A 12,331-nucleotide genomic window follows, 5' to 3' on the forward strand; every position below is an offset into this window, starting at 1 on the left:
CCGTGTAATATTAAGAGCGCTCTTACAAGAAAAGTCGAAATAATGCAAAATTGATGATACTAGTCGACGAAATTCAGGACTTTGCGCTCATTATTAGAAACAATGAGTACGTGTTCCAGTAAAAGCGTCTTCTTATCTTTATAAATATCGTTGTAAATATTAGAAAAAGGACTTATTAAATTAGTAATGATTTTTTTTCTGATGGTCGTTTCCGAAAAACCCCGTGAAGCACTGAATGGCGAGCTCTTATTTGGAAATGTTGAGAATTTTACTCTGCTAAACCTGGCTATTTTGTATTACTAATACCCTGTACTTTAGGCATATCAAACTATATTTTTCCTACATACCTTTGAGAAAGAGAAAATCAAAGTAAAACGAACTCGATTTTCTCTCCGAAACAAGTGTCAATTCCTACGAAAATCTACTTAATATCGAAGTCATTTTCATACTCAAGCAATCTGCAACGTTTGCTTATACTGTTGGTATACATTAGTGTTTATGAAATTCTACTATAATTTTTTGGCAATTTTTTAAAAACTACTCTATATTACCGATGACGCGCGCTGCGCCAGCTCAGTGCCGCGGCAGAGCTTGTAGAGGCAGGACGTGTGTCGGTCGACTCCGCACATTTTCAACGGCGACGACGAGGTTTTTTATCATTGTGTGCGGCGGGCGCCGTGTAAAACGCTATACTGTGTGCGTGTAAACCGCAACGAGAGACTTTGATCCTAGCACCGTTTTTATAGTATTATAATTTATAATGGTACAGTTTAATAAACTACCGGACAGGATTAAAAATATTTGAAACGACCTGACATTCTATATATGTATTTATTTGACTCAAGATAGTTTGACTCAGGGTCTGATGATGGAGCCGGAAGGTGGTCACCGGTATCAATCAACCATGCAACTAAACCACTTCGTGTTTAGGCTCGTTTTATTCATCTCAACAAGATCTTTGACACAAGATAGTACTCAGGGTCTGATGATGGAGCCGGAAGGTGGTCACCGGTACCAATCAACCATGCAACTAAACCACTTCGTGTTTGGGCTCGTTTGATTCGGCTCAACAAGATCTTTGACTTAAGATAGTACTCAGGGTCTGATGATGGAGCCGGAAGGTGGTCACCAGTACCAATCAACAATGCAACTAAACCACTTCGTGTTTAGGCTCGTTTTATTCGTCTCAACAAGATCTTTGACTTAAGATAGTACTCAGGGTCTGATGATGGAGCCGGAAGGTGGTCACCGGTACCAATCAACCATGCAACTAAACCACTTCGTGTTTGGGCTCGTTTGATTCGTCTCAACAAGATCTTTGGCACAAGATAATACTCAGGGTCTGATGATGGAGCCGGAAGGTGGTCACCGGTACCAATCAACCATGCAACTAAGCCACTTCGTGTTTAGGCTCGTTTGATTCGTCTCAACAAGATCTTTGACACAAGATAGTACTCAGGGTCTGATGATGGAGCCGGCAGGTGGTCACCGGTACCAATCAACCATGCCACTAAACCACTTCGTGTTTAGGCTCGTTTTATTCGTTTCTATAAGATCTTTGACACAAGATAGTACTCAGGGTCTGATGTTGGAGCCGGAAGGTGGTCACCGGTACCAATCAACCATGCAACTAAACCACTTCGTGTTTAGGCTCGTTTGATTCGTCTCAACAAGATCTTTGACACAAGTTAGTACTCAGGGTCTGATGATGGAGCTGGACTGTGGCCACGGGTACCAGTCTACCATGTAACTGAACCACTTCGTGTTTGGGCTCGTTTGATTTGTCGCAACAAGATCTTTGACACAAGGTAGTACTGAGGGTCTGATGATGGATCCGGAAGGTGGTCACCGGTACCAATCAACCATGCAACTAAACCACTTCGTGTTTGGCTTCGTTCGATTCGTCGCAACAAGATCTTTGACACAAGTTAGTACTCAGGGTCTGATGATGGAGCTGGACTGTGGCCATGGGTACCAGTCTACCATGTAACTGAACCACTTCGTGTTTGGGCTCGTTTGATTCGTCGCAATAAGATGTTTGACACAAGATACTACTCAGGGTCTGATGATGGAGCTGATGATGATAGACAGGTACCCGTCGCCACCTTCGCGCTCCATCATCAGACCCTGAGTACTACCTTGTGTCAAAGATCTTGTTGAGATGAATAAAACGTGCCTAAACACGAAATGGTTTAGTTGCATGGTTGATTGGTACCGGTGACCACCTTCCAGCTCCATCATCAGACTCTGAGTATCACCTAGTGTCAAAGATCTTGTTGAGACGAATCAAACGATCCTAAACACGATGTGGTTTAGTTGCATGGTTGATTGGTAATGGTACCTTCCAGCTCCATCATCAGACCCTGAGTACTGTCTTGTGTCAAAGATCTTGTTGAGACGAATCAAACGAGCCCAAACACGAAGTTGTTTAGTTACATGATAGACTGGTACCCGTGGACACCTTCCAGCTCCATCATCAGACCCTGTGTATCTTCAGTGTCAAAGATCTTGTTGAGACGAATCAAACGAGCCTAATCATGTTACTACATGGTTGATTGGTATCCGTGACCACCTTAATCATCATCAGATCCTCAGTACCAGTTCGTTTTTAAACCCTCGTTGATACAAACTTGACAACCTATAGGTACCAAATGCAATGACGAAACATGTAAATAAGCGAGTAGGTACCTATAATTTCCTTCGAGTAATATACCTTCATAAGTACAAGTATGGGGCTATTCATAAATTACGTCGTTTCAAATGGGAGGAGTGGGGGGGGGGGGTCTGGACATCGGATGATGGTAACATGACGTAGGAGGAAACAGATTCATCCGAAGCTTGATTTTTGGATGATTTGAGGGGGGGGGGAGTGGGGGTCAAAAATCGTCATAAATAGATGACGTAATTTATGAACAGCCCCTATGTACATTTGCACTGCATTTAGTATTTTCGTACTTACCAAATAACAGTTTTAGAACTTTAAAAGTTAAGTACAGTTAGTGTTGTTATGTTTGATTTCAATATGCTTCGCGAAGGATCAAGAATGTTTAATCCATCATTGTAGTGCGAGTGTGGTAGAAGGGATCGGCGTACTGAGCTCGCACGGCCTGCCGCAGCGCGTAAAATACCTAAACTCGCTCAACGCCGAAATGTAATAGCGCTCTTAACTCTACAAACTTTAATTCAATATTGGCTATACTGCTTAACCAGAAATCAATATCTAGACAAGCACATTGTCTACATTTCTAATTTTTTACAAGTATACTAAGTTGATAGATAATATCGTAATTTTACAATATCAGCTACTTTAATTCTTTATTGACAAAGTAATTCGTGTTTTTACTTTCACCAGAAAGCAGCTGTTCCAGATTTCTAAAAACCGAATATTGTGAATAAATTAAAGTGTTATTGAACATGTTACAGTTTTTTGTAACTTTAATTTTATATTTACATAGTATTATTTTATTTAAAACCATAAACATAATTAATATCAAACTTATTACAATAAAAGATAACCTAAAATTAAAACTACCTACAAAACTAAAACTAATACCTAAAAAATAAATAAAACATAGCATGGGTGACCTAGCCCAATATGTATATATTAGGCTAGATCACCCAGGTCCGATCCCTGTGGAAGGGTTCCCATGAGGCTGGCTGCGTTCCCCCTTTGGATGGCTATGCCAATCCGTTGGGCGAGGAACGAGCCAGCCTTACGGTCCCCGGTGACCTCGATGATTTTTTTTGATATCTGCCGGATTAGTTTGTGAGCTCTTGGGCACCACGGTCCCAGAGTTTCGACTGCAAATGCCGCAAATATATGCCGGTCAGTGAGCGCTATATATTTGCGGCATTTTGCCGCCTCAGCAGCTGTGGCCGCCCCGCCAGCTCTCAAAGATGTTGAACCGAGGTGGGACGGTGCCAGGGTGTCCACGCATGTTGCGTCCCAAATAAGGGGCCGTCCCATGCTCCAAGGAACAAGGGTCATTCCGTCGGGCCTCTTGCCATCGTCACGCGCGAGGCCAGGTGGCTCGAGAATGGCTGGAACGTTGGCGCTGATGAAGGCCCGACGGAGGATGTCGTTGAGGCAGGCATGGCGTGATAGGCGGCCGGCACTCTTAGGACAAGATAGACCGTGGTGTCCAAGGCTGTCCACAAAAGTTCCGCAGGGGCAGCGATGGGGTGTGACAATGTTAGAACCCAGGCGAAGACCGACAGCCAGCCTGAGGGTATTGCTATCGAGTAATGTACCAAGGTTGGAGGAGGGGAGAGCATGTAGCCAGGAGCCGGACTCTCTTTCCGATACAGCCAGAATGCGTGCTTTTTCCTGGCTGGTGGAGCAAGAGTTTAAGAGGTGGGAATGTACTTGTGTGCAGATAGGTTGATCCCAGATTCTCTGAACTGATTTATTGATGGGTAGGTCTCTTCCAGGGCAGGCCATTTTCCAGGCGTCTTCTGCCTCAGACAAGTACGCTACCTCGAAACCACGGAGTGATGGCGTAAGGATTTTGCCTACGAGGGTTAGCGTACTATGTACTGAGGACAGAAACGCGGGTAAGGCGACACCTGATATTTGACGGATGCCGAGACCTCCGAATCTAATCGGTAGGGTGGCATGAAGGAATTGGCGATCGCTAATATTGACATTTAAGATTTTTTCCAGCTGAGTGTGCAGTATTGAGTCTATGGACGCGGTTATGTTTGGAAACTTCCATAAGGGACTACAGCGTAGGGAATATGTAAATTTGGGAACGAAAAGGCAAGAACGTAGAATACAGAGTGCCATGTGGGAATTAATTTCGAGGAGTCTGTCCGAGAATTCTGAGAAAATATGAACTTTTGAGTTGATGAAATCAGGGAATGATTCCTCGAAAACAGGTGCACCAAGGAGGCAGAGCGAGTCTTTTTGCAGGATTTTAATGCCTGGACAGATGGTTTCGAAGTTTTGCTGGATTTGCAGCTTGTCCGGAATGTCTGGATTGATATAGAGTTCACACTTGTTTGAGTTAAGTTCTAGTCCTATTGATTTGAATTGGTTGATGATGGATAAAAGATCATTAAGAACGAAATTCGCTTTGCCTCCCAAGCTACCATCGTCGAGGTACCAAACGTTGAATTTAGAATTTAGAGCCGAAATAATGGGATGAATAGCTAGGCTGAAGATGGCCGGCCCTAGAGGGTCACCCTGTTGACAGCCAACGCAGGACAGGATATTGTTTTTTTTGTAGGACAGTTTTGTGGGAGAGTTATAGCACTGCCACATGTATGGATAGATATTAGGACTATGTTTTTGGATTTCTGTCAAAAGAGCGCCTCTGTCTACTGAATTAAATGCATTTTTGACGTCTACTTTCAGCAGTACCTCGCATTCAGGGCTATGCAGAAAAGTTCTACAAGCGTGGACGGCTGCTTCGCAGCCACCTTTGCTTCCGAAACCGAGTTGGATAGGTTGAAATTTTTTTTCTAGGTCCGAAATGATATACTTACAGCAAATTTTGGAGGTTAGTCTGCGGAACGTTGAGCCTACAGCGATGGGTCTGATTCCTCCATCTTTTTTTTTCAAGGCGCAGAGGTTAGCGCCGTAGAGGGTTGGTAAAATATCAGGATTAACTTTGCCTGCAAGCATCAAGTTAACTAGACGAGTAATGCTTGCAAGCAAGTTATTACCTTGGCCAAGAGGCATACCTGAAGTTAGGTCTTTTAAATGTTGTGGTGTTATACCATCTAAGCCGCCTGCAGAGCCATTTTTAAATGACGCGATGGCTATTTGGACTGCGTCTTCCGAGCATTGAAGGCATGGTAAAGCTGGGCTAGGAGGATCGGGGAGGTCAGGTACTGCGGGTGCCGGCGGATGTTTACTTTGTAGGGCAGTCAGAGTCTCTGGGGTGTCTGGAGCAGATGTGTCGCTGGAAAACAGAAGTTGGGCAGCGCCTTTAAGGTCTCCATCGTTTATTTTTGATTCGACTAACTTATTGATTTGGCTGGGTTTGAAATGGTGAGTGTTATGGTTATTGTCTATGTTGTGAGGGCGGGTGCAATTTAATTTAATTTTGGAAGTCAGCGATTTACGGTCTTCTTTGTTAACGTTAAAAATGTTGTATGCGAACGATAAGAGGCATTCCCAGCTTGATAGTGAATTTTCATTTACGCAGTCATCAATGGCTTTTGCTAGATGATTTGCAACGGTAAATCTTGCACCTCGTGGGATGCGTTTAATGATGGGCGTAGAGTTTTTTAAAGAACTTAGTTTATCTGAAAGATTTGTGCGAGTGATTGGTACTGGAGCTGATGAAGGGTGAGATATAGTGGGAATTTGGCTGAGGGTGGTTTTGTGACACTTGCCTAGGTGGATGTGGAGGCCTCGGCGACCTTTCAGAAGTTTTGGGGCCGGGCAATGAGGGCATTGAACATAATCATCGAGCGACACAGCGGCTGGTTGTGAATGTGTATTGAGCTGGCTGTCGGCATGCGGGGGTGATGCCATCGGTAGGTAATAGTGTTAAAATAGAGCTTACAAGATAACTTACATAACCATAAGTACTAAAATCACAAATAAACAAACAAAAATAACTATCAAAATGACACTGATATGTCACAGGGCTCCGTCGCGGCGAGACTTTTCTTCCGTTTCGTTGGTGTTTCCGGCCAGGCTCTCGGGCTTTGCTGTCGGCGCCTAAGGAGTTTGGGATTGGAGTCAGGCCGTCGCTAGTGATGGGAGTCTTTCGTAGCCGGAAATCAGGTTTTCGGGTGTTAATTGAAGACTTTATTTATCAAAATCGAACGACTTATGGCTTTGATTGTTGTGATTAATCCGTATTATGCAGGAGAAACTCTAAGATAGGGCAACTTGTACCAGGCATGCTGCTGGCGTAGTTCACTCTTAAGAACAGGTTTTTCGATTAATTTTCGAGCAATAGATATTTTCTCTTATGTTTGTGATTTGCGTCAATCGATATTGAATTAACGGAGTTAAAAAAATTATAAATATTTAGGAGAGAAAAATTTAGACATCCGCTTGACGTGACAGTTTCACTTTTTCACTTTACACGCATAAAGAAACACTCACTTGCTAGTGCCAGTTATTTAGCAAAATTGAAATATTTAAATATGGCCGAACGCTCCACCTATAATTTTCTAATATTTTACATAAATGTTATTTAACATGCATGCAATAACATATCAAAAAAGAAAAAACTTTAATGTTATCAAAACCCATTTTTGTTCCACCGCTGGTCTAATTAATAGGTTAAGTAATTAAGACATGCATGAAAGACTATAACTACTGTAAACATTACTTATTAAAAGTTTGTTAGCATTCTGCGCTTTAAATTTTGTATAGAATCACTAAATATGTCTATTTCAAAGTTTTGTTCAAGAGACAGATTGTTCCATGTTACTTGCATTCTATGGACCGGAAGTGACTTGCCCAGTTTAGTCCTGGTAGAACTGGGGCGAAAAATAGTGCGACGACAAGACCGTGTGCAAGCTTTTGGGTAACTTCACCTTGCAGACCACGGCCACGGCGATGGACACCCCATTGGAGACCGTCATAGCTCAGGATGACTTATATTTTTGGGTTCCGCAGCTAAAATGGCAAAAACGGAACCCTGTCCGTTGGTAATAAATAAAATACCATAAAACCGCCTGAGCATATCTTTTAAGCATATTAATAATTCTTATTGTGCTTAAATCTTGTCCTACAGAGCTTCTAAAACCGGATATACCCAGCTTGAACCTGGCGGCGCCACTCAAAGAGGTGAAGACAGCAATGGCGCCTTACGTCGACTTCCTCAAGATCAAAGCTCAGCGATACTTCAGCATGGGATCATATCCTTTTCAATTTGTGCATGTTACATAAACAAGGCATTTGAACTTTTAGGACGAATTACTTTATTAGAGTCAAAGGAAATTGAACTTTCTGTAGAGTTGTTATATTCCATATTTAATTGAAACGCATTGCTACACCGCGACGCTATCGCTTGCGAACAATGGCGTTACAATTTAAATATGGACCGTAACAAATGTAAAGAAAAGAAGGTCCAATTCTTTCAATCTATTAAGATTTAAGGCATTTGATGTGAACTCTTTGGCGGGATCCTGGACCCTGTCCCTTTAAAATATTATGAACCGATGTTTTATAAAGGCATGCGTTGTATGAAAAGAAAGCATGTGTATTATTGTCCATATCAAGACTAGAAATTTTGTATTAGTGTGTTGTGGTAAATACCGCTGTATGAACAATCATAATTCTGCTTGATCCAATTTTTCTTATACCTACCGAACAACGTAGGTATTAAGGGTTGCTTATCAGAGCTGCATCCCCATACATTTTGATACGTGCTTGAATGGTTCTAGCTAGAATTATTATTTGCTCCTACTTATTTAAGCTTACAGCATGGTTTTTTTTGCAACCAGAAATTGTTTCGTGACCCATAGCAGATTACCTAGAGTTGAATTGAATACAAATTTACACTTAATGCCGTAGAATACACGCATTAAGAAACACTCACTTGCTAGTGCCACTAGTCTACCAATTCCAAACATCAGCTTGAGCTTACGCCGCACGGTATTGTATTTATATCGGAGCATCGTTAATAATGGCGTAAGCGCCATCGACAATAAGGTCCCTTTTCATAGATAACGTCACATTTTATAATTAACTTAATTTATTTAACTTATAGGTCTAGTGTTTTTTTTTTCCTCGAAGGTTACTAGAGTCAGACCAAGAATAGTCTGCAGCGGATTTGATAGCCCACGCAGTCAGTGTTATTTTAAACGTCAAACTTCTATGAAATTATGACATATAAATGAGACTTGCACTGCGTGGGCTATCAAATCCGCTGCAGACTTTTTTTGGTCAGACTCTAGTTTCTATTTAAATTATCCAAGTTAAACGTACGAAAAATAAATACTACTTAAACTAAGCTTTTCTCGTTCTAACTTCTTTAGAAAAAAGTACAAAACCAGCAACATTGATGCGGTCATATGCGGTTGACACGTAATTTGGAACGGTGTTGCCATTTTAAAACGTGATTTGTAATTTTGTGCTATATAAAATCGGGCCATGTTGAAACTATTGTATACGTCACGTAGGTAGAAAATAGATATTCTACTTTGTATAATTACTTACCATCTGTGTGACCCGTTTTCAAACTTTAGATGTCACGAGACAATTTACTTATGTGTAGCTGTGTGTATGATCAATATTTTCGCTTAATGTGTAATAATGTGGGTGCACGTGCGGTAGTGACGCGAGTTCCCTAACGCTGCACAAGTATGTGGAGGAGTTCCCCGGGCTCATACACTTCGTGTACGTGGACCGTACCGCGGGCCGGTTCCTCGCGCCCGACATGGCGGACTGTGCGGACATGCTGTCGCCGCACACCGTGAGTGTAACTAATGTGTAATGTAATGTGACAGGCGGTAGTGACAGTCCACTAACGCTGCACAAGTATGTGGAGGAGTTCCCCGGGCTCATACACTTCGTGTACGTGGACCGCACCGCGGGCCGGTTCCTCGCGCCCGACATGGCCGACTGTGCGGACATGCTGTCGCCGCACACCGTGAGTGTAACTAATGTGTAATGTAATGTGACAGGCGGTAGTGACAGTCCACTAACGCTGCACAAGTATGTGGAGGAGTTCCCCGGGCTCATACACTTCGTGTACGTGGACCGCACCGCGGGCCGGTTCCTCGCGCCCGACATGGCGGACTGTGCGGACATGCTGTCGCCGCACACCGTGAGTGTAACTAATGTGTAATGTAATGTGACAGGCGGTAGTGACAGTCCACTAACGCTGCACAAGTATGTGGAGGAGTTCCCCGGGCTCATACACTTCGTTCATACTTTGCAACTAATGTGTAACAGTTCCCAAACGGTGCAAGTCATCATCATCATCATATCAGCCAGAGGACGTCCACTGCTGGACATAGGCCTCCCCCAAAGAGTGCCACAATGACCGGTGTTGCGTCACCCGCATCCAGCGGACTCCCGCGACCTTTACCAGGTCGTCAGTCCACCTTGTGGGGGGTCTACCCACCCCCGGTGCAACGGTGCAAGTATTTGTTGCTATTTCTATTGCACGCGCATAAGTATATTGCTGTCACGCTTGCACAGTGACATTGTTAGCTGACATAATGGCCTGGACAACAATATATTTATGCGCGTGCAAAAGAGATAGCAACAGGCGGGTCATCCTTGTCAATCCTTGTGGGACCTAAGCGTCTTATCTTTATGATTCCTCGCGCGTGTTTAGCTTTTCTGGTATATAATGATAAGCTAAAGTATCATCATCATGATTGGCTACAGCATCTTTGCAGAATGATAGTTGCAGCGACTAAGGGTAAGGAGGTATTTTGAGGAGGTAGTCTACCATGAGCTCGACATGCCGCGATCGCACCGCTGCTATGTGACTTCGCGTATAAGATGAGCGCTTTTCGTTAACGATCTAAGCGACACCACATAATACGCCTGCCAGTTAGGCAGTAGAGTTGGGCAAAAATTAACTTGAATAAGAATAAAAATAACAACAGAAATTTTATTCTTATTCAAATCGATTTGAATTAGAATAATTCTTGCACTAGTTATTTTAGAATAAAATCAAGGTGAATAAATCATGTGACTTTTATTTTAAATGCGGAATAAAAAACAGAATAATTATTCTAGAAGTGGGCCTATTCTAACTAAGGTTTTATTCAATTAAAATGTTATTTAGAATTAAGTTAATTTTTGTAGTACAATTGGTTATACATATTTTGTAAGTTGATTTTCACCCTTCTATTCAAAAGTCGGATTGATTTGATATTTGTTACTTTAGTTTAGGTATAGTACACATTGAATAGTTCCGCTATACACTATCTAGTTCTATCATCCGGTTAGGGTGCTTAGCCAACATGCCAAACGTTGACGCTCCGTAGAGTTGCGCATAGTCTCTCTCTATCACTCTTACATATTAGTGCGATAGAGAGACAGATAGCGTTTCGTTGTCGTAGCACTCGTAGCGCAAACGATTGGGTGCCTAGCTAAGGTGCCAATTTTTGTTTTTAATTTAATAGGTAACCAAATCATTAGGTACAATTTAGGTGTTTTTAGCGCTTTCTGTCTCTATCACTCTTCCATATTAGTGCGATAGAGAGACAGAGATAGCGCTTCGTTGTTGTAGCGCAAACGATTGGCATGTTGGCTACGCATCCAAGGTGCCTAGCCAAGATGTCAATTTTTGTTTTTAATTTAATAACAAAATCATTAAGTAAATTTAGCTGTTCTGGGGGCCTAGTACCGTATAGGTACTAATTACGTATAGTAGATGTAATAGTAGTTAGTCTCTTGTCTAATTCATACCTATTTTATGGAATAAAATCTTACAAACTGACTGTCGCATAACGCATAGTTTCAGTAACCGTATTATTTTTAATTTACTAACCAAATCATTAGGTTCAATTTAGCTGGTCTAGGGGCCTAGCCAAGATGCCAATCGTTTGCGCTCCGACAACGAAGCGCTTTGTCTCTATCACTCTTACATATTAGTGCGATAGAGAGACGGAGGTAGCGTTTCGTTGATGTAGCGCAAACCATTGGCATGTTGGCTGCGCACTCAAGGTGCCTAGCCAAGATGCCAATTTTTGTTTTTTAATTTAATAATCAAATCATCAGGTAAATTTAACCGTTCTGGGGGCCTAGTCAACATGCCAATCGCTTGCGCACCTGTGAAAATTTCAACTGTCATGAGACATCACGGTTCATGACTCATGAGATACAGCCTGGTGACAGACAGACGGACGGCCAGACGGACAGCGGAGTCTTAGAAATAGGGCCCCGTTTTTACCCTTTGGGTACGGAACCCTAAAAACTAGCAAAAAGCAGAGCTTTGTAAGGGCTCGCGGAGTTTTTCTACCTAAACGCACCGGACCGCGACTTTGATCCAGTCCGAGGCTTGTTCCATGTTCGATCGAATGGGTACGTAATACGTCCGTTAAGGACGCAGCTATACGTGAGCAAGAAAGAAATATACCTACTAATTGAAACCCAGTCGCTGTCCGGTACGCCTGTCTGTTACAGCTTTTACTTTGTCCATTAAAAACGTGTCCAGACGACAAAATCAAATTGCCAATATCATCCACACGTAATATACAATTTCATAAGCGCTTATTACATCCTACACGGTCGCCCAGTACTTTTTGTAAGGAAGCCAACTGGCTTTCCTACATAATGTTGGGTCAGCAAGTCAATGTCCTTGAATTTATTTATGCGTCCACACCTCACAATTGAGCGTAAAACTATCCCGTCAGGACACCTACTGGTGGTGATCATGCTGCTCCGCACATAAACTTA

The 12,331-nt window shown here is 42.5% G+C and overlaps 2 protein-coding genes across 2 annotated transcripts in view; one reads left to right on the plus strand and one right to left on the minus strand.

Annotated features, from left to right (window-relative positions):
- Positions 1 to 12,331, minus strand: part of LOC134794343 (ATP synthase subunit s, mitochondrial) — a 242,433-nt gene that overhangs the window by 33,822 nt on the left and 196,280 nt on the right. The gene's annotated exons all lie outside the window — the stretch shown is intronic.
- Positions 1 to 12,331, plus strand: part of LOC134794346 (BLOC-3 complex member HPS1) — a 36,855-nt gene that overhangs the window by 18,225 nt on the left and 6,299 nt on the right. The window contains exons 9-10 of the mRNA XM_063766139.1: positions 7,704 to 7,827; positions 9,239 to 9,386. Of these exons, the coding sequence (XP_063622209.1) occupies positions 7,704 to 7,827; positions 9,239 to 9,386 (272 nt within the window). The remainder of the gene's footprint in view (positions 1 to 7,703; positions 7,828 to 9,238; positions 9,387 to 12,331) is intronic.

Source organism: Cydia splendana, chromosome 10, assembly GCF_910591565.1.
Source record: "Cydia splendana chromosome 10, ilCydSple1.2, whole genome shotgun sequence".
NCBI lineage: Eukaryota > Metazoa > Arthropoda > Insecta > Lepidoptera > Tortricidae > Cydia > Cydia splendana.